The sequence below is a fragment of the Phascolarctos cinereus genome, unplaced genomic scaffold (assembly GCF_003287225.1).
Source record: "Phascolarctos cinereus isolate Bilbo 61053 unplaced genomic scaffold, phaCin_HiC Scaffold_2;HRSCAF=192, whole genome shotgun sequence".
NCBI classification, from domain to species: domain Eukaryota; kingdom Metazoa; phylum Chordata; class Mammalia; order Diprotodontia; family Phascolarctidae; genus Phascolarctos; species Phascolarctos cinereus.
Window position 1 is genome coordinate 382245765 of NW_027555625.1, and position 23048 is coordinate 382268812.

General features: G+C 43.3%; 1 protein-coding gene across 1 annotated transcript in view; it reads right to left on the reverse strand.

Annotated features, from left to right (window-relative positions):
• The window catches only part of CSF1R (colony stimulating factor 1 receptor), a 43165-nt gene extending 20439 nt beyond the window's left edge, over positions 1–22726 (reverse strand). The window contains exons 1-10 of the mRNA XM_020964276.2: positions 22471–22726; positions 14141–14419; positions 12376–12654; positions 10989–11125; positions 8949–9114; positions 8122–8308; positions 5232–5347; positions 4231–4351; positions 3796–3983; positions 812–927 (exon numbers count right to left, since the gene is read on the reverse strand). Of these exons, the coding sequence (XP_020819935.1) occupies positions 812–927; positions 3796–3983; positions 4231–4351; positions 5232–5347; positions 8122–8308; positions 8949–9114; positions 10989–11125; positions 12376–12654; positions 14141–14419; positions 22471–22519 (1638 nt within the window). The 5' untranslated portion in view covers positions 22520–22726. The remainder of the gene's footprint in view (positions 1–811; positions 928–3795; positions 3984–4230; positions 4352–5231; positions 5348–8121; positions 8309–8948; positions 9115–10988; positions 11126–12375; positions 12655–14140; positions 14420–22470) is intronic.
• Positions 22727–23048: the final 322 nt, after the last annotated feature.

Below are 23048 nucleotides of genomic sequence, written 5' to 3' on the forward strand. Positions count from 1 at the left end.
GGTAATAGTAATGATAGCCACCTATCTCACAGGATTGTTGTGAGAAAAGTGCTCTCTGGTTTGTGGAGCCTTGTGGAAATGGGAATTAGTATTAGTGCCCAAGGGCACAGAGTGAGTTAGTGTAGAACCTGTCAGGATGAGGTCCCAGGTGTCCAGCTCCCCCCACTGATGCCTCTCAAATCACCGGGAGCCCTGACTAAAGAGTGATGCTAAATAAATCAATGAGGGAATGAAAGAGAACAAAACTATTGAACATGCTTTCTGGTACAGATCAGTTTGGGTGAGTATGGGCCAAGTTTCCAAAGGCCTGCCCTCCCCCTAGATAAGCCTATCAGGTAGAAACAAAGAAAGTAGTTGGAAATCTGAAGTTTTTTCCAAACCAACAACCTACTTTCTTTGTGCTAAGAAATAAGCAATTGACACAGGGCACAGCACAAGGTAAGAGGAGTCCCTGAATCAAACCACTCATTCCCTTCCTCAGAAACCTTTAGGACTCTCCAAGCCCTATAGGATAACATGTAAACTTCTAAGGTTGGTTGGTATTCAAGGCCCTAAAGACTGACTGGAGAGAGTTGGGGGCGGGGAATGACTGAATCTTCAGGAATTGTCTTATTTTCTTCTTGAGGAAATGAGGAATGAAGAAAGGAGGAAGACAGAGGGGGAATTTTGTTTGGTCCACTTGCCTATGTACTCAGGGCTGCCCCAGCTGGGGTGGGAGGCAGTAGGTAGAATTCCTCTATTAGCCAGCCCCTTGCCTATTTTCCTACTGAAATCCACTCTGCCCTTCCCCCATCCCACATCCAGGACTAACCTGTTTGTATTTGTACAGGAGCAGAAGGAGTAGAAGAAAAAGCAGAGCCATGGTGACAACGCAGGCTGTGACAACAGGGATAAAGAGACTGTCTTCGTCAGGTCGGATGACAAGTTCTGGAGATGATAGGAAGAAAAAAAAATGAAAACATTTACACTCAGGTCATCCCCAGCACAACAGGTAGCCTTTATCCAAGGATGATGTGGGCGAAGGGGAGCCAGGGAGAAGATTTTAACGAAGATCTAGTGGTGAAACCTAGTGTCAAAAACCTTTATGCCAAAGACCTTCTAACCATATCCTCCTGCCCAAAAACCTTCAAAGGATCCCTACCATGGGGATAATGTCCAAACTTCTTTTGCCTAGCCCTTCATAATCTGTACCCAGCCTTCCTTCCAACCCGAGCTCCCAGAGTAACACAGGCAGAGGTTGTGCTCTGTGGACATTGTTTTGGACACCAAGGGAAGAATAGATTGGAAAGGGGAGGACTTGAGGTAGGGAGGTCAGTTAGGAGGCTATTGCAATAGGCCAGGGGAAGGGTGATGAGGGTCTGAACTAAGGTGGTGGTCGCATAACCAAAGAGAAGCAAAAAGGGTCTGGGAAATGCTATGAGGAAGAATCGTTGATATTTGGTAATTGATTGGTCATTTGGGGCAAGGGAGCCTGGGATTACTCTGAACTCGCCTTCACTGTCAGTGTGGCTAGCTGATGTGAGAGGCAGCCCGAGATTGTTGCCTGCCTGAGTTCCATCTCATTCAAATCAGATAAGCCGCCCAACTTCAACCAATCGATATGTACCAGGTGCTGTGCTAGACAGTGATAGACATAATTATGATGCAAAGGTGGATATGGCACAGCCCCTGCTCTCAGTCTGATAGGGAAAAAGATATTAACACAAATGACTATGATCTAAGGGAGACTGTGGCAGGCACAAAATATTAGTCCAGGCAGAATGCTATGGCAAATGTAAAGAGAGAAGGATCTGGCAAATCAGAAAAAAAAAATCCTGATATTTAAATAGTCTTTCCAAGCTTACAAAGTGCTTTACATACTAACACAATGAAATGGAAATAGCACCGAGTTTAGCACCAGAGGAGCATGAGAAGGTTGGGCTTAATGGGCTCTGAACTCCCTCCCACTTTTTAAATTCATGGTCCGTCGAACATTGTGAATTATGTGCTACATACAGGTCGTATCACCGTTTTAAGAACGAGGACTCTGAGGCTCAGACAGATGTCATTTCCTACTCTCTTTGCTAGTCAATGTTGGAGACAGAATTCAAAGCCCTTCTGGTTGATGCCAAACTCAGTGGTTGATCCAACATGCCAAGCTGCCTTTCCCATTTTCATCACCCCTCTTCTTTCTCAGTGCAAATGCTGATGCCTCTTCCTCAACACTCCATTCTACCCCATGCCATGCCCCTACACAGGAGGAAGTCAGACTTCATTCACATCATACGCTATCATAAGAATCTCCATGTGGGGACTGAGTCTAAAGGTTGTTTCCGAGACTTGGTGGAAACTTTTCCCCCTTGCATACATTTAGTTCTTTCCTAGAGCTAATGAAGACTTGCTAATTCCCCTTTCTGACTTGAGTAGGTTGATGGGAGGAAGGGATGGCTGCATGGGCAGAGCAGCACAGCATCAGTATAGAAGAGAGTTTTGGAACACTGAAGAGTACAGGGTGATAATGTGGAGCTGCAAAGCAATAGGGGATCTGAAGAGATTTCAGGACAAGGCTTGAAGAAGCCATTCCTCTCCCCTTCCCAGAGCCTCAAGGTCCCAGAGTTAGACAAACAGTGCTTGAAAGAGGCCAGGGCAGTCTAGGCTGAGCCCAAGAGCTTGGAACCCTGAAGGAACCAAGCCAAATTCTTGGGGACCAGATAGCTGTTCAGAGAACAAGAAATAGTGCTTAGAGACCTGAGAAGCAAAGAAGAAAATTCAAAGGCGGCCAGTTTTCTCATTCACCAAATCCGTCACTAGGAGTATAGGCTACCATCTCCCTTGTAGCCAGACCTCTTCCTTCACTGTCCCTGCAGCTGAATTGGCTTTGCCTCAGTCAAACTGAGACCTGTTTGAAAAGTTTGAAAAGGCCAATGTCTCCCATTGCACCCAGGGCCATTTCCAGTCATCCTGATCTCTATCTGGCCACTGGACCCAGATGGCTCCGTAGGAGAAAGTGAGGCTGGTGACGTTGTGCAGCCCTCCCTCACTTAAATCCAATTCACTTGCATGTCATAGGATCATCTTCCTGATGTCATGGTCCTCTTTGAGAATGAAGGACAAGCAGTGGCAGCAGCTTACCATGGGCATTCTGCAATATGGGATGCCTCCCCAAGGGCTTGATCTCAGCCAGATTTGACCTGCCCCCCTTTGAGCCTTAGCTTGTGTCACTCATATCATGGCATTTTCACATGCCACTCATCACTACTAGACTGCAATCTCTTGAGAGTTGAGACTAGAGCTCATTCATTTTTGTATCCACCATGATGCCAACTTTAGGGCGCTACATAAAGAATCAATATTTATTGAATGAATTCATATTCTTTCCCCTTGAAATTACTTTGCATGATTTTGTATTTACTGAACTATGTACAGGTTGTATCTTCAGTAGAACGTAAGTACCTAGAGGGCAGGCACTTTTTTCACTTTTATCTTTGTATCTGTAGCATCTAGCGCTGTGTCTTGATCCCAGAAGGGATTTCATAAATGTTGGCTGGATTATTAAATTAATTGTTCTTCGTTGCATGTGTAGGTCTTGTCTTTCCAGCGACCCTGAGCCTATAAGGACAGAGACCTTGCGCTTTCGCCTCTGAAAATAGTGCCTCACTCCCGGAAGGTACTGGCTACTCTATTAGTTGTCTGACTCTTAGATCTTAAATGGAAGGATAGTGGGAAAAGCCACATCTGGGAAAGGTCAGGGGCTCCTTGGGGAGGATCATAGGGATGTTCACCATCCCCTTGAAGGAAAGTGAGCAGTTTTCTCACCTCTTCGGATGGGCCAGAAGATAAATGAGTTGTTCTCAATCTTGTTGCTGGCCATACACATGTAGGTGGTGTTTTCCATCAGAGTTTGGATATGGAAGATGCTCTCAACCGTCACTTTGTGAAAGGGCTCCTGACTCAGGACTGAAGTATTGGCATCATGCCACAGCAATACTCTGTCCTGGTTGCAGCTGGGAAGGTGGGAGAAAGGGGATGTGAGTCAAAGGGAGGAGACCTCAGTGAGAAGTATGAGGGCTTCTCTGAGCCTCTGGGATGAGAATTAGTGTGTTCAAAGAACTCTAAGAGCTACACCAATGGAATACCACCATCTCAGGGCCATCTAAGCCTGTCAAGGAAAACAAGGGTTTAGGGAAATGAAAGCACTTTTGGTCTTGGACTTCCAGTGCCATGATCTGAGTCAGTAAGTGAATGACATACCTTTCTTTATTGCCTGAGCAGTGGTACCATGTAATCTCAGGGGCTGGATACCCATGAGCAATGCAGCGAAGGACATTAGAGACATTGAGATATGCCTGCTGGACTTGTACTTCTGGGGGGTCTGAGTAAGGAAAATGTAGTGAGACAGAATAAAATACAGTGAGGGACTTTGTGTACCTAAGACTGTTCTCCCTTGTACTATTACCTTTTCCTTTTATTCCATTTCCTTCACTGAGCCCCCATCCTCTTAATGGTCCCCCATTTTCTTAATAATCTTAATAATATTAATCTTCATAATTTTCATCCTCTTCCCTTAGCCCCTATACCCTGCACCATCTTCTTAGACTCTTCACTAAGTAATAATCCCCTCACTGAACTCCCCCATCCTCTCACTGAGCCTCCATCCTCTTCATTGAACCCCCATCTCTCAAAAACCTCTCATCCCTTCACTGAGACCCCATCACCCACTCTCTACCCCATTCCTTCACTGAGTCCTCAAATCTTTACAGTGATACTCTGTACCAGTCCTTTCAGCAACTCTGCCCCTCATCTGCCCCTTACTTGAGCTAAGTGGGTATTAACATAGTGCAAGAAACTTAGAAAATCCTTCCTATCTGGGTAGGATAAATGGGGGAGAGTGCCAAAGGTGAGGACAAGTAGTTAAAATGGCTGGACTGTCACCCGGGAAGGGGCTCAAAGCCTTTCCTTTTTGGTCCTTTGTGAGAAGAAACCAATCCTTGGGCCTGCACCTCTTTTATTTTCTCATCACCTCAGTCGGGTAGGGTCTGGTTTTCAGTCCTTCCCGGGCAGGCACATATGCAGAAGTATCTCCGTATCTAGGCACTCCCTCTGGCTGTCCTGAGCCCATCTGGAACTTCCCATCCCCAGGCAGTTAAGGGAAGCTTCACAGTATGGGAATGGGGGGCTTCTGATTCCCAGCTCTAGTTTCAGCCCCACTCTGACCCCTGCAAGCTTTCACTTCATTTCCTGGAGGCACTCACAGTATAGGATGACCTCAAAGCTGAGAGAAGCCTTAGTGTTCGAATTCTCAGCATGGAAGGTGTAGTACCCAGCTTCTGAACCTTTCAGCCGAGACACAGTGAGGGTTGTATTGAACCTAATGGAGAAAATGAACATGGTCTAGTTCTGGGGGCCAGCAAGACCACAGCCCTGGAACATGCTCTCTTCCCAGTAATACCTAAAGCTTTTCCCAATCCTGAGAAGCACAGCTAGGCACATGGCTGCATGCCCCCTCTTCTGCAGGTTGACTATGTCTCAGCCACTAGGGTAAAGTATTTACTAATTCTGAAGTGTACACCCAAGAAACGCAATGAGTTTGGCAAAGCACAAAATGCCAGCTGGTGATAATGGCCACCATTCTTTGAGGCTTCAAAAAAGCACACTACCATAGGATTGATTATTCTTTGCTATTTCGCCTAAGCCATCGTGAAAGCAGGAAGCCCTGATATAGGGGAAGCATGACTTGGGTTGGCTGTGAGGCCCCCAGAAAAGGCAACTTTGCTGAGAGAGATCACAAGTTGTAACTTGGGATATCAACTCTTGGTAAAGAGTTTCTGTTTGCTGAACTCCTTGTTCTTTTATCTTATCTTCTCATCTCTGCTTCCTGGCTTCCCTGGCTTCCTTCAAATCCCAAGGAAAAGTCCAGATTTTATAGGAAGGCTTTCCCAATCTCTTTTCATTTCAGTGCCTTCCCTCTATTAATTACTTCCTATTTATCTTGGATATAGCTTGTTCAACGGTCTTTGCTTGTTGTCTCTCCCATTATTGTGAGCTCCTCCTGGGCCAGCACTGTCTTTTGCCTTTCTTCATATTCCTACCATTCAGCACAGTGCTTTGCTTATAGTAGGTACTTAATAAATGCATATTGACTGAATAATATTAAAATTTAAGAATCTTTTAGTAGATGTCTTCATACAGAATACTCATAATCTCCAAACTACATGGAATAAAAAGCTTTCAAAATATAGAGACCCTTTGTTATTGAGTCATTTTTCTGTCACGTCCAACTCTTTGTGACCCTATTTGAGGTTTTCTTGGCAGAGATACTGGAGTGGTTTGCCATTTCCTTCTTCAGCTCATTTTACAGAGGAGGAATGGAAGCAAATGGGGTTAAGTGACTTGCCCAGAGTCACACAGCTAGTAATGTCTGAGGCCAGATTTGAACTCAGGAAGAGAGTCTTTCTGACTTCAGGTCCGGCCAGCATTTTATCCACTGCACCTCCTAGCTACCCCATGGGAAGAAATTATAATCCTCTGGGAAAAGAATGAGATGCACGTCATTCTTAGAAGTGTCAGATTTTAAGCCTTGGTCTTCGGAGTCCAATTTCACTGTTCTTTCTATTATACTACAACTCTTCACAGAAATAATTAATGGAAGCCTGGGTATCTGTTTGGTGCTAAATTTTGAAGGACTTTAAAATGCTTTAAGACATTAGTAGACATTACTGCTGGATGATTTCACTGCCTGGAGGAAGACAGAAAAGCTGACAATCAGGGAACCAAATAGTTCTAGTTGGGTAACAGAAGGGAACCAAGAAGAGATTTTTAAAAGGCAGAAGTTAGTGACCTGGAGGAGGGGCAGAGCGAGAGAAGCATGTGTAGACATAGACTTCTCAGCAGAGTCGTAACCAGGAATCCTGGCACATGGGGCAAATTCAATTTTGCAAGGAGTGGGTAGGGTACTGTGGACCATCTCCTAAAGAGTCTGGTCCATGACTCAATGAAGATTAGTGGGGAAGGCAACTGGGTCCAAGAAAAGATAATTCAACTTTGGATAAAGTAGTAGTAGTCTTCATCCAGTTAACCCCAAACCCTGTTTCCTCGCCTTTTCCTAGACCCTACCATCCTTTTACCATTCCCCTCCCCCACTCCCAAAACCTGTGGGGTGTGGCTCATCCAAGGACTGTAAGGTACAGAGCTTAGAGATGGCAGCCTCTGGACCTCAGTGGGGAGGAAGCACACTTGCTTAGATGTTGGCACTTGGGGCGAAGTCCTGGACACCTTGCCCTAGTAGCAGTTCTGTTTCTTGGTGCTCAGTCAGGTACCCAGGCGTGACTCCCAGAGCAAAAAAAGACTATATTTTTGGGAACAAGTCTAGAAAGACTTAGCCCTAAAGCTGGATTTTGAAGTTTATCCATGTACTTGTATTTCTTGACTTGTAAATAGGCTTTCTTTATGTAATCAGTTGGCCCCTAAGAATGTGGACTGATTAGACTTAGGGTGGAAGACAAAATGGGATGGCCTAAAACAGGGTCCATCAACTTGTGTTTTTAAATATTTTTGTGATGGTATTTTAATGTCATTGATTTCCTCTGTAATCCTATGCATTTATTTCATTCATTTAAGAACATTAGTATGAGAAAGGGTCAATAGGCTTCCCCAGACTTGCCAAAGGGGACCACGACTCAAAGATTAAAGACTCCTGACTTCTAACTCTTAGATTCTATATTTTTAGGAAACAGAACCAGACCTCTGGATTCCTTCCCTTTCTCGGTCTACTATTCCTGATCCTACTCCTTGTGCTTCCTAAGGATGAAGTGAAGGAGACAAGGCTTGGCTGAGAATCTAGCCCAGGGGTGGGGAATTTGCAGCCTTGAGGCTTGAGCTGGGTCCTTGGGTTCAGCCCTTTGACTGAGTCCAAGTTTTACAGAACATCTTTTCCTTAAGGGGATTTGCTCCACGAAGATTGGATTCAGTCAAAGGGCCACCCTTGAGGACCTAGAGGGCCACATATGGCCTCAAGGCCACAGGTTCCCCACCCCTGCTCTAGCTTATGTGATTAGTCACTATAGGGATCCACTCCAATTTCTTCTGGCTTTGACCTGAAGCCAACAAGGGCAGGAAGAGAAAGGTAGAAAAAGAAGCAAGTACCTGTAGGTTTCCCCTGAAAGGGAGGTCAGAAGTTCGGGGTGGGAGTCGAGAAAGGGACCGTCATAAGTCCAGCTCCAGTGAAGCAGTTCAGGATAAGTCTCAATATTTACCCTCAAGTCCAAATCTTCCCCAACAGCCATTGCTAGCTGGAGACTTTGCTCAGAGGACAGGTTCATGTACCCCTGCTCTGAAAGAGAGAACATCTCAAGGTATAACATTGATGAAGAGATCTTATAATTCATTCATTCAGCTGATAGTCATGTATTCAATTCATTCATCTACTTAACAAACATTTATTAAATGCTACTACATGCAGAAGACTGGAATGGGGTCTAGGTGTGACACAAAGATAAATAAAACATGGTTCCTATCTTCATGAAGCTCATACTCTAATTGTTATTAAATTCCTGCTACCTTCAAGGCATTTAGGCAAGCCTTGCCTCTTCCTGGCAGTACTCTTTCCCACCCCCTTAAATCTTGTCTCTTGCCTGTTTTCCTTCCATTATCCTTTTTTATAATTTTTTAAGGCAAATACTGAAACTTAAGTACAAAATAAGAAAATGAAAGGAAACATAAACTTAAATATAAAATAAGAAAAGAAAAGAAATGTCATGTGCACAGCAGAACATAGGAGAGGATTCAGAATCCTTCCATTATCCTTGAGGCCAGTCTTGACCTGGTGACATCCAGCACAGGTTGCCTATTTTCCTTAAAATACCTCTTTCACCCTTTTTTCTCCCAGGGCTCCCTAGTGACCAGCACACCATCCAGGAAACCCAAGGCCCCACACCATCCCACAGTTGAATACCATGTTCAGATTTCCTTACCTACCACCTTTAGAACTGCGAAAGAAATGCTGGAGCCCATATGGTTGGAAGCCTTGCAGAAATAGGTGCCACCATCCTCTGGGCTCACAGCTGTGATGGTGAAGTTGATGGTACATTGATAGTTGTCATCGATAAACTTATATTGGCATTTTCCCAGGGAAGTGCTCTGCAGGCAGAATGAAGAGCTGATGAGAACCCCAGCCATTGGTGGGTTCCTAAAAGCATATCCAGAGGGATGAACTAATACAGATTTGTTGAATTTATAAAGTTGGGGAAACTGGCAACTAACTTTCTGATTCAACATGCTACATTTTGAGTAGGGATCTCTACTCTCTTTGCAACTCTGCTCTTTTTCAGATTAAATTAGTTTATTCATTTACTATCATCACTCTCATTAATAATAATTAAAGAGGCAGGTAGAAGACAAAGGGCCCACTCTGGACTCAGAAAGACCCCCAGGATCAAGAGTGACCTCTTGACACAGACTTGACTGTGATTTTGGATGTATCACTAAATTAGAAGTGCTCTGGGCAACTCTCTGAGAGCAAGGAGTCACTCATCTATATTCCCACCACGTGTTCTCCATGTAGCAAAATACAGATCAGTGCTACATCCTCCCTCACCAAGAATTAGTTATAGTATTAACTTAAATTCACATAGTGCTTTAAAGTTTACAAAGTACTTTCCTTAGAAAAACTCTGATGTAAGTAGCGCCAGTTTTATTATCTTTCTTTTACAGATAAAGAAACTAAGATTTTGAGGATGAAATCAAACAGCTGGCTTCTACAAGGGGTCACTGCCCCTGTCCCCCAGGTTGTAGTGTATATTTCTAATACGCCTAGGCAGTGAGTCAGGTTTTCAGGGGTCCACATTTCCCTCTTCCTCTATGCTCCATCAGTCATTTTTTAGTCACATATGACTGTTTGTAACCCAATCTGGAGTTTTCTTGGCAGAGATAAGGGAGTAGTTTGCCATTTCCTTTTCCAGCTCATTTTACAGATGAGGAAACTGAGGCAAATAGGGTTAAGTGATTTGCCTACGGTCACATAGCTAGTGAGTGTCTGAGGCCAGATCTAATAAATCTTTCTTGACTTCAGGCCCAGCACTCTATCCATTAGCTGCCCTAAGTTCCTATCCCCCACAGTCAATTCTCTGAAGATTTTGTGAAGAATAATAGCTAATATTTATATAGTGCTTTAAAGTTTGCAAAGAGCTTTACAAACACTCTCTCATTTTATCCTCTTAACAATTCTTGGAGGTAGGTGCTATTATTTTTATAGCCAAGGAAATGTAGGTTTCCTAGATGGAGGAATTTGTCCAGGGTCCCATACTTCTGGCAGCTGTCTGAGGCTAGATTTGAACTCAGGTCTTCTTGACCCCAGGTCCAATATTCTATCCACTGAGCCATCTAACTGCTTTTTTTTTTTCTTGGAAAAAAGAAGAGAGGAAAGAACACAAACCTGGGAATCAGGGGATACTTTGTCACTAACTCATCAGGAACCTTTGACATTCTATATTCTCTTTTCTAAGGACTCTTCTAGAGCTAATGATCTAGCCCTTTATAATATTCCCAAGGGAGAATAACTTAAATAAAAATCCCTAGAGATAGATGAGCCACATTTGAGGGTGATGAAACTTGAATGACTCATGGTAACCAGAATTTGGGGGAATGTCCTTCTCCTAGAGACAGTTAAATACTAAGTAGTTCCATAGAGTCACAGGGTTAGATGGACCAGTGGTCTAACCCCAGGGGATTTTATACCTTTAACAGATCTTCATTCATTAAAAGTTTCTTAAGTACCTACTATGTACAAAGTTACTACAAAGTACCTACTGTGTGCACTGTTAGGTACTGAGAAAGATGGAAAGTTTTATACAACCTACAGTTCTTGTCCTTATGGAGCCCACAGTCTAATAGGTATGATAGGACACAAAAACAAATAACTGTGAAACCCATTACATGGAAAATATATGCATTTAGTTGTATCTAACCATTTGGCATTCTGTCCAAAACTATCTTTCAGAATACGTGATACTCACCTCCTTCTGCTGGTGTTTGAGGACAATATCAAATCTTGTATCTGGATTGGTTGCTGTGCAGACAATCTGGGCAGATTCCCCTTGTATCCGAATTAGCTCAGAAGGTTCTAGCCACAATTTTGGAGGCCCTGAAAGGACTGGAGCCAGCATAAAAGTTAAGATCTTGGGATAAAGCTGAAAGCAACCTTAGTATTACCACCATCATTTTACAAATGAGGAAACTGAGGCCCAGATTGGGGAGTGACTTGTTCAAGGTCACATAACTAGTAAATGACTGAGCTGGAATTCAAATCCGGGTCTTCTGATTTCAACTGCAGGGTTCACCCAGAGGGGAGGAGCTGGTCTGAAGATCCATTAGCATATGTACCAGAAGGTGGCCCAAAAGTTGGTACTATTTGAACCCATCCCAGGAGGTAAAGTCATAAAGTTGAGGAGAATAATAATAGCTAGTATGTATGTACGTGTATATATACACACATACGCACATATTATATGTGAGTGTAAATGTATATATGTGTGTGTGTATATATGTGTGTGTGTATACATGTGTATATATATGTGTGTGTATGTGTGTGTATACATGGGTGTGTGTATATATGTGTGTGTATACATGGGTGTGTGTATACATGTATGCGTATACATGTGTGTATATGTGTGTATACATATGTGTGTATGGGGTGTGTATATATGGGGGTGTGTGTACATGTGTATACATGTGCATATGTATACACGTGCATGTGCGTACATGTGTGCATACATGTGTGTATACATGTGTGTGTATGCATGTGCATGTTTTAAGATTTGCAAAGCACTTTACAACTACCTCATTGGTTCTTACAACAACCCTAGAAAGCAGGTGCTGTCATTATCCGCATTTTATAGCTGAGGAAACTGAGGCAGACAGATTTTGTCTGCAGCAGATGACTGGGCAGGGTCACACAGCTAGTAAGGTTCTGAAGCTGGATATAAACTGAGGTCTTCCTGACTCCAGACCAGGTGGCCTATTATCCAATGGACCACCACCTAACTACCTCTGGATTCTTCTTCAGGGAAGATTCAACATGACAAGGGCCTCCCTGGGCCCCTTGGACATATTCTCCATTCCCCCAAGAGTCACCAGTTTCCAATTAGCATCACCAATCACCCCTTACCCTGCCACCTTTGTTTTCTTTTTTATTCCTTTTTTTTTTTTTTGGCCAGGCAATGGGGTTAAGTGACTTGCTCAGGGTCACACAGCTAGTAAGTGTTATGTGTCTGAGGTCGGCTTTGAACTCGGGTCCTCCTGAATTCAGGGCCGGTGCTCTATCCACTGATACACCTAGCTGCCCCTACCCTGCCACCTTTGTTCAAGGATCGTTTCCCCTGAGTCCTCTGGCCATCAAGTTACCTTTTTCCACAATCAGCTGGATCTTTGAGGATTCTCTTATCTTCCCTTCAACCACAGCTTTACAGAAGTAAGTGTCTCTTTGGATGAACTGGACCTTGCGGATGGTGAAGCCCTTCCAAGGGTCAAAGGTGACACTGCCCTTGGCAGGTCTATTATGTCGTCTCTCCAGAAATGCTGAAGGCACTGCTGTGGGATTCGTGACGCGGCAGGGCAACAGCACGTCGCTGCCCTCCAAAGCAATGACCGTACTGTCGGGGACACTCCAAAGATTTTCTGGATCTGTCCGGAGGAACAACTCAATGAATAGAGTAGAAGAGCAGAGAAGATAAAGATTCAGTGCATCAGGAAGATAGCCATGGAAGCCAAGTGTTAATGCAGTGGCGGGCTCTGGGGCTGCCCATATGGTCTAAGAGGACCCGATCTGCTGATTCCCTTCAGATGTCATGGAGCACTCTCACAATGTTAAGCACTCAGCGCGTAACCGTGTATGTTAGCCCTCTCTGGGCTCATATCCCTTGCGGGTGTGGGTATGGTGGGGAGTGGTGGTTCAGACCTGTGACTTCATCAGTCTAGGAGTTCTGTGGGTGGAAATGTCCTCTGTTGATACGGATGCTCACAACCACAAAGGCACACTTCTAACTCATGCCCAGGTTGTTTTTTATTCTATCCTATGACCTTAATTTTGATGCTGGCTCCAAAGACGTGGCCAGAATCTCTCGAGCTGGTTCAGATACAAGATTGCCCAGATTGTCTGCACAGTTGCTGGCCCCTACTCTGCAATTTACAGTTTCAGAGAGCTGCCTAGGGGGCACAGAGAAGTTAACTGACGTGCTCACAGCCACACAGCTAGCGCGTGTCAGAGGTAGGACCTGAAGCCAGGTCTTTCTAACTTACAGGATGTTTCTCTAGACACTACACCACACCGCTTCTCCCCATCAGATCTTAAGCTAATCAAGTTCTAGGACTGTGTTCTAGTCAAACTTTGTGCCCGGCTTAGCGCTCAGCTACTTAAAATATATCTATTGCAGTGTAATTTTTGTTGAAGTCATTATTTTTCCCACCCACCCACCCAAGCATCTCTTTCCCTTCCAGCCAGCCTGGGATTCCTAATTATGTTTTGTTCAACTTCATATTCCAAAGGCTACATTTTCTCTCTATCCATAACATCTCTTGTTTGTTTTCCATTAGTTCACCTTGGCCCAAGTGCTAGGTCAGAGGCAGGAAGGGATGGAGAACCAAGGGTCTGCAGAGTGAGTGACTAGAAGTGGTCAGCTGAAGAACTACAACTGGCTTTAGATCAGCAGTCAAGTCTACCCTGGAGGCCCTTCATAATTTCTTCTTCCTAGGCCACACTTCTTTCCCCCGTAGGGAAACTGAGGCACCACGAAAGTTCTGACTAGTGGATTGAACTTGTTAATCCTACAGAACTTTGGGGTCTCAGAGAAGAAAAGAGATTCTTGTCCCAATCTACCACAAAGAGCCCCTGATGACAATCAAGAGTCCTGAGAGTGGTGGGTTAGAGAAGAAATTTGGGGATGATAGAAAATAGGATTTGGGGGTCAGAAGAGGGTAATGGGATAGCTTGGAGACCTAACCCTCCTAACTAATATTGGTTCAAGACCAACTCTAGGTGTCTCTTTTGCCAGGCCCATGCTCACCCCCGAATAATGCCAACCCCTTTAGTAGTTCTCTGGTAGAACCCAATTCTGGGGAGAACCCAAGGGAGGAGCTAAGGTTAAGGATGATAGCCTCTTGGGCCCCATACCTTTCACATAGAGGTGCAGGGAGGCAGCAGAGTTGTCTCCATCCAGGTTTCCTGTCCTTTTCTCCAAACACTTATAGGTGCCTGTATGACTAATTGTAGTGTTGATGATAATAAGGGTGTTGTTGTTGTCCACGGGTTGCTGAATACAGTCAATGGTGTTGCAGTTCACGTCACTGACCCAGTACACACTGGTATTGCCCACACAATGAAGTGTTACAGTTGATCCTTGTTCCACCACCAGCTCTGGACTTTGGGGCTCAATCGTGGGAGCTGCCTGACCTGGAGGCAAGAAGAAAAGCTGTTAGGCTTTAAGACAGGGGAAGGGACCCCAAAGCATAGGGGATGTCCAATCCCCTTCAAAGAGAAGCAATTTGGACTGTTGGAGACAGCACTTCTCTAATAGAACAATTGTGTGTTATTTTGCATTGCTGTTATCTAACTGTATTGTGGAATTATGCAATTTTTAGAACTGAAAGGGATCTTGAAGATCATTCAGTACAACATTCTTATTTTATAGAAAAATGAAACTGAGACCAGAGAGGAGAAGGAACTTGCTCAAGCTAAAAAGGAGCAAAGCAGGGGATTAAACCTAAACCTTAACCTCAATTGCCTAAAAAGGGGAAAAAAAAGCTGTGATATATAGGAATACACACACACACACACACACACACATACACACACACACGTACATACGCATATATGTAAAATATTAATTGTTCATGGGTAGGCAGGGCTAAGATAATAAAAATGACAATTTAACCTAAACTAGTTTATATATTCAATGCCATCCCAATTAAATTACCAAAAATAATTTTACTGAGCTAGAAAAAATAATGACAAAATTCATTTGGAAGAACAAAAAGTCAAGAATACCAAAGGAACTAATGAAGAAAATGTAAAGGAAGGAGGTTTAGTAGTATCAGATCTTCAACTATATTATAAAGCAGTATTTATCAAAACTATCTGGTACTGGATAAGAAATAGAAAGGTAGATCAGTAGAACAGAGTAGATATGCAATTTACAACAGCAAATTACTATAGTAACCTTGGGTTTGACAAGTGTAAAGGCTTAAGTTTTGGGGATAAGAATTTATTATTTGGCAAAATTTATGAGGAAGCCAGAAAGCAGTCGTAGACTGGGCATAGACCAGTATCTTATACCATTTACCAAGATGAGGTCAGAATAGATACATTACCTAGATATAAAGAGAAATATTATAAGAAAATCTGAAGAACTTAGAACATATTACCCATCAGACTTGTGGATAGGTGAACAATTTATGAATAAGCAAGAGCTAGAGAGCAGTGTGGGGTTTGTAAAATGGATAGTTTCAATTGCATAAAATTAAAAAGGTTTTGTACAAATAAAACAAATATAGACAAGATCAGAAGTAGAGCAGAAAATTGGGGAGGGGGGAATTATAGACAGTTTCTCAGATAAAGGTTTCTTATCTCAAATATATAAAGAACTTTGTCAAATCTATAAGAATATGACTCATTCCCCCAACTGATAAATGATCAAAGGATATGAGCAGGCAGTTTTCTGATAAAGAAATTGAAACAATTTATAATCATATAAAATATTCTAAATCATTATTGATTAGAGAAATGCACATTGAAAACACCTTGAGATACCATTTTACACTTATCAGATTGGATAAAATAATTAAAGGGGAAAGTGACAAATGTTGGAGGGGATGTGGAAAAGTTGGGACATTAATTCACTGTTGGTGGAGTTGTGAACTTATCTAACCATTTTGGAAAGCAATATAGAGTTATGCCCAAAGAGTTATTAAACTGCCTATACCTTTAACCCGGCAATACCACTACAAAGTCTGTTTCCCAAGATGATTAGGGGAAAAGGAAAAGGACCTATACGTTTTAAAATATTTATAGCAGTTTTCTTTGTGGTAGCAAAGAACTGGAAATTGAAGAGATGCTCATCAATTGGGCATGGCTGGGGAATAGGGAATTGGGGAATGGCTGAACAAGTTATGGTGTATGATAGTGATGGAATACACTGTGCTATAAGAAATGATGAGCTCAATGAGCTTAGAAAAACATGGATAGACTTGCATGAAATAATGAAGAGTGAAACTAGCAGAACGAAGAGAATGTTGTATACAGTAACAGCAATATTGTTTTAAGAATGACTTTGACCAAATGATTTTGACTATTATAAATACCTAAATTAACCATAAAGGACCTATGAAGGAAGATGCTATCTGTATCCAGAGAAAGAAATGATAAATGGAATTATGTATAAGATGATTTTACATAAAAATGTGTGTGTCTCTGTATGTGTGTGTATATATATATATATATATATACACACACATACATACATATACAACACACACACACACACACACACACACACACACGCATATTTGTGTCTAATGGTAGCCCTCTCAAGAACGGGGGAGAAGGAAGAAAAAAAGGAAAAAAGTTACATGATAACTTTATCATATATTTAAAAGGAGCAGCAAGTTGTACATAATAGATTTGCAGTTTCATGAACAATCATCTTTTTTTCTATTCTACTATATTATGGAAACGCTTACTTTATTTCTTAAGTTCAGAATAAAATAAACAGAATAAAAAAATTACGAGTCTGACCGTGTCACTCCTCTACTCCATAACCTTCAGTAGCTCCTTATTACTTCTAGGATCAAATATAAAATCCTGTTTGGCTTTTAAAACTCTTTGCACCCCGGTCCCTTTCTACCTTTTCAATCTTCTTACACTTTCCTCCCTTCCTCGTACTCTTTGACCCAGTAACATTGCCCTTGTTGGCACTTCCCCACCTGGCATTCCATCTCCTAAGTAAGCATTTACACTGGCTGTCCTCCACGCCTGTAATACTCTTCTTCCTCACCTTTGCCTCCTCCATTCCACCTTCCTTCAAGATTTAGCTCAAATCCCACTTTCTACAATGGGCCTTTCCTGATCAGTCCCATTGCTGGTATCTTCCCTCAGAGATTGCCTCCCTTTTCACATTGTATATGTGAACTACATATGTACATTTGTTCAGTCCTTTTTAGTTATGTCTGACTCTTCATGACCCCATTTTGGGTTTTCTTTGTAGAGATACTGAAGTGGTTTGCCATTTCCTTCTCCAGCTCATTTTACAGATGAGGAAACTGAGGCAAACAGGGTTAAGTGACTTGCCCAAGGTCGCACAGCTACTAAGTGTCTGAGGCCAGATTGGAACTTAGGAAGATCAGTCTTCCTGACTCCAAGCCTGGTGCTCTATCCACTGCGTGACCTAGCAGCCATATGTATGTACATAATTGTTTGCATATTGTCTCCTTCATTAGAATGTGAGCTCCTTGAAGGGCAGGTATTTCTGCTTTTCTTTGTATCTTCAGCACGTCAGTGTCTGGCATATAGGAAACACTTAATAAATGCTTATTGACCGACTGAATCAATGAATTTAGAACAGCACCTACCAAGTCTTGTGTTATCCTGATTGTGCTTTTTTTCTGGATGCTTTCAGTATTTTTTTTTTCATTTACATGGGAGCTCTGGATTTTGGCTATGACATTTCTAAGACTTTTCCTTTAGGGGATTATTTCAAGCAGTCTTCACTTTGCTCTCTAGTTGGGATGACTGAACAACAATGAATGGACATTTTTCATTTATTTCTTGAAATGCCGTATCTAAACTCTTTTTTAAAAATCATAGTTTTAAATAATTTTTAAAAAATTAAAAAAAGAAAAGAAAAGAAATCATAGTTTTTACGGAGACCAATGAATTTTTATTAATATCTTTTGGGGTTTTTTGTCACCTGAGTGTTCCCCTAGATAAATTCTTTCTCCTTATGTCAAGGGATCAATTCCTAATAATAAAGGATTAAAAAGAAAAGAAAAAGAAGAGAAAATCAGTGAAATTGATCAATCCATTTAAAAAGTCTGACAACGTATGCAGTTTTCCACATCGTTTGACCACCTGCTCCCCATCTCCACAATGGATTTAAGGGAGGTGCTTTCTCATATTTGGAGGTGTGTTGGAGCTGGCTTAAACTAATTGTTAAAATTTGAGTATTTACACTTTGGAAATCACTTGGAAAAAGGTACAAATCATTATTTTTCAATTATTAATCAATTATTGTCTTATTGATTGTCTAGCCTTAAGAAAGTGATGGAGAAAATATTTATAACTCAGATCAAACTAAAGAAGTGTATGGTGTCTACATATTTTCCTCAGAGAACTGATTGTTGAACGTTTACCGGCTCACCATCGCTCACATCTCTTCTTTGGGGTCAAATTTGTTCTTTGTAATTTTGCGATATTCATTTTTTATTCTTTTGCGTTGTTGGTTCCTGGGTGTGTTTCTGGCAGCCTGGCTTCAGGGATAATCCAGGGGAAAGAGATTGAAAAGTTGAGAGGGTGAAAGGAAAAAGCAGTTAGGGTTAGGAGCGTCTCTCTTTGTTTTCTCTTAAGGAACTTTTCTTGAAGGGAGAAAGGAGAACCTGAAACCTCTGGTTCTGCCCATTAGGGAGAAGAACTTTTCCTGCTCCGAGTCAGCACTTTTTGGGGGGTTGTTAGGGAGGGGGGATAAGCGCTGTCTAAAATTAAAGGAGGATGGGAGGAAGTGAGAGCTGAATCAGTGCCTTGGGCAGGGGCCGCAGAAGCTTCAAATGCTTGCTCTAGGGCAGGAAGCACATGGCCTTCCTCCAGATCGCAGAGCCTGAGCTTCTACTCAGCCCCGTAGCACTTCCCACACACACTCTCTCACTTCTGCTTTGAGCACGCCCTCTCCACGCAGCCCTGAGCCCATTCTTTGTGCTGCCCGTGGCTTCCGCCCTGGGCCACAGCTAGCGCGGGCTCAGACTGATATGCCAGGGGGCCAGGTGGGATGAGGCAGAAGGGACACAGGCAAGGGCCCAGGCTGGGTAGCTGAGTCTTATCCTACTGATGGCCCAGGCCAACCCACGTGGCAAGGTTGGGGCTGTCCTGGAGATAAGGGGCGCTTCTGGGCCTCTTGGGAAAGAACTGTGTCTAGGAGTCGGGTCACCTGCAGACTAAATCTTGACACTAAGATATTTTGTGACCTTGGATAAATCACTTTCCCTCCTCTGGGGTAAACCGGAGGGGCTGGCCTGGATTGTCTCTAGTTCTTCCCAGCTTTGGAAGTTTCATTTCCTGGCTTCCTTCAAAGTCACATCTAAAATTCTGTTTTCTTCAAAAAGCCTTTCCCAGTCCCTCTTAATGCTACTGCCTGCCCTCTAAGATTACCTCTAGTTTATCCTATATCAAATATATCTTGGTTGTATGTAACCATTCGCCGGTTGTCTCCCATCCCCCAGCCCCCATCGATTATGAGTTCCTTGAGATCATGGGCTGTTTTTGCATATATATATATATATATATATATATATATATATATATATATATATATGTATATATATATATATATATACATACATACACATACATATATATGTACATGTACACATATGACATATGCACACATACATGTAGATGTATGCATACACACGTACATATATGTGTGCATGTATGTCTATATCCCCAGTGTTCAGCACAGTTCCTGGCACATAGTAGGCACTTATTACATTCTTGTTAATGACTTCTGATAGATGACTGGTCCCTGGTCCTTCCTTCCTTCTAGAGTCATTTGGAGGAGAAGAAAGGAATGACCACAGGCCTCTTTGGCCCTCCATTACCTCCATTTTCCCTGTTCTCTTCCTCAAAATATAGAAAGAAACTGTCTGGGCTCGTTTAACTTCCTGCCAGATTCACTGAAGCTCAGTCCTGTCCAGCTCAGAAAGAACGCTCACGCAGAATGAGACTGACGGGCTAGGTTCGTCACTTGATGTTTCATCCTCAATTTTTTTTGCCTTCCCCCCACCCCTCGATCCTGGTTTAAGGAAGGAGAGGTTGGCAAGTCCCTTGCTGTCTGCCATGGACTTGTGAAACACTGGCCACCTCTCCGAATTCTACTTCTTTTTCCTTCCTTCCCCTCCCCATCGCCCCAAACTTCATCCCTTCCCATTTCTTCAAATTGCCTGTCACCTAGTCCCTGAATCTCTTCCCCATCCCCCAACAACTTATGTAGGAACCTTTGGACAGCCTTCTTCCGGCTCTTTGATTGGTGGTCTGAGAGTAGGGTTGAGAGGGGAGTCTCATCTAGTAGTGAAATGAGAAATGGTCTTATGATCAGAAGGCCTGAGTTCAAATTCTGGCTCCCATACTTACTAGCTGTATAACCCTCAGTAAATTGTATCACTTCTCTGAACCTCAGTTTCCTCATCTATAAATTAGGGATAATAATGTTTTTACTAGCCACCCGACAGGGTTGTCGTGAAGGGAAAAGTGAATTGTGCCATAGGGAGACGAGAAGAACTCAAATTTAGGGTAAGGGAGAGAGATCATTCCTCTCAGAGCCCAGCCAATCCACACATTCATTCACTCATTCATTAGAAGCAAAGCATTTCCGTGCTAGAAGGGCCCTTTGAGATAATCTGGTTTTATAGAGGGGGCAGTGAGGCAGCACAAAGGAGAGAGCACCAGGTCCAACAACAACAATGAGCGTTGGTTTAAATTCCAGGTCTGCTCCTTAGAACCTGAGTGACCTTCGATCTCAGGAAATCAGTTTCCTACTCTGGGCTTCAGTTTCCTTTGTAAAATGAGGCTCCTTTGAATCACTGGACTCCCTGAAAACGTGGTTAAAAAACTAAAAGCCTGGATCTCTAAGGATCCTTCTGACTCTAAATCCCATGATGTATTCCACGAATGTTCGTTGACTGCCTGGTAGCAGGCATAGGGCTGGGCACAATGCCAGCTGCCTAGACTGGTGTAATGGATTGGGCACTTGACTTGGAGTCAGGAAGAGGTGGGTTCAAATCCATTCTCAGATAGGTACTGCTGTGTGGCTCTGGGCAAGTCACTTAACCTCTCTGTGCCTCACTTTCCTCATCTGAAAAATGAGTGGGGTTGGACTCAATGGCTTCTTGGGTCTCTTCCAGCTTCAAATTATTATCATGTGCCTAGTGCTGTGCAAAGTGCTGAAGATAAAAATATAAAGAATTAAATTATCTCTATGCACCAGTCTCCCCTTCCCGAGGGTCCCTCTGGAGCAGAGCCCACAGGCTAGGAAAGCTCACTGTGTCTCTTTCATTCACCCCTTTCTCTCTTACACACTGATTTCTGACACAAGCCGTGGATTTTGGAGCTACCTCCTTCTCCCAGGCAAAACTGGTTTTCTTCCTTCTCCCAACATACGCCCATATTCCTTTAGGGCTTAAGGGGACTGCAGTTGTTCTGAAAGTGGCCCTACCTGGGGTCCTCAGCCTTTGGGCAAGTCTCTTGGCAGAGAAGCCTCTTCTAGAAAGCGTATCTCAAATCTGGCCTCAGACACTTGCTAGCTGTGTGACCCTGAGCAAGTCACTTAACCCCAATTACCTAAAAAACAAAAAAGTGTATATCCGTCCACAAAGACAATGCTCAGGCTTCTGTCTGCTCTCTCTGTCCTGTCTGTCCTGCTTGCAGCCCCTCAGACATTCAAGGTCTCAGAATCCTTGGCTTATCCAAGGCCCTGTTCTTTCCTCTCCACTTCTGCCTCTTACCCAATTCTCTCTCCTCAAGCTCTCACATTGTCTCCTCTTTCCACCTCACTCCAAAGACCTTCCCCTCTGCTCCTTTACCTTTTCATAGAGTCACAGATGGTCAGAACGGGAAGGGCCCTTGGACATCACCTAATACCAAGGGTTCCTAACCTTTTTTATGGCAAGGCAGTATAGAGAAGCTTATGGACCCCTTCTCACAATAATGATTTTAAATGCATAAAATAAAATATATAGGACTACAAAACAAACAAAAGGTTAGTGAAAACAAAGACGTCATCTTTTTTCCCTTCTAGTTCACAGACTTCCAGAAATCTGTTCTCTGATCTAGTCCAAGCTCTTCATTTTATGGAGGGGAAAACTGAGATTCCAAGAAGGAAAATGACCAGCCCAAGGTCCCACAATCAGTTAGTAGAAGAACTGGGACTGAAACCCAGGTCATCTAATACGCACCACCCCTCATTCTATCTCTGCTCTCTTCCCTTGGGTCCCACAGAACCGCCACCCAAGCTGGTCTTTGCAGAGTATCTGCCATGCTCAAGGCTGTCATGACTCGCCAGAGGAAAGGTTGCACAGCCTGGGAATCCCACTTTGGAACCTAGACTTTGGAACCTCACCCCAGGAACAGGGAGCTAGAGTCTCCAGAGGCAGCCCAGGCACCCAGGAGTCTGCCAACGCGTTCTTGAGGCTCCCTCTCCCTGCTTTGCCCCTACTTCCTGTGTCCACTCTTCTGTAACTTACCGTGCCAGATGACCACTGCCATCAGTGGTAGCAAGGTTCCGGGAGCCATGGCCTCTGGACAGAAGGGAGCCCTGGGTCCAGGGCTGAAGGTGCTCAAAGCTGCCTCCTGCCCGGGGCGGGTTGGTGGAGATGACAGCCGAAGATTTGCCTTGACACACGATCAGTTTTTTGATACTGGCCTCCTCCTTCTCTAAGAAACTTCTCCTTTTTTGCACTGGGCTGTGTGACCACAGAGTTTGGAAATTGAGTCTAAGAAGAAAAACAATCTTGGAAATACTACCCATGACCCCAGTGGGAAGTGGGCTGCCTCTAGGGTGGAGCCAGGCTCCTGTTCTTCTGCTTAGGACCTTGGTGCCCCTGATTATGGGGAGGCTTAGATATGATAGACCCCTCTCCACCTCTACCAGCCCTAGTGGCCTCATTGGAAGGATGGGAAGAGGATAGCCATTCAGACTATCCTGGGTGTCCCTGCAAGGGACAGAAAGGTAACAAACATCTTGAGGACAATTCCAAGAGTCAAAGACACACATTTAATCCCCTGGTACAGGATCTGCAGTAACAAATTAAGCCAAATGACC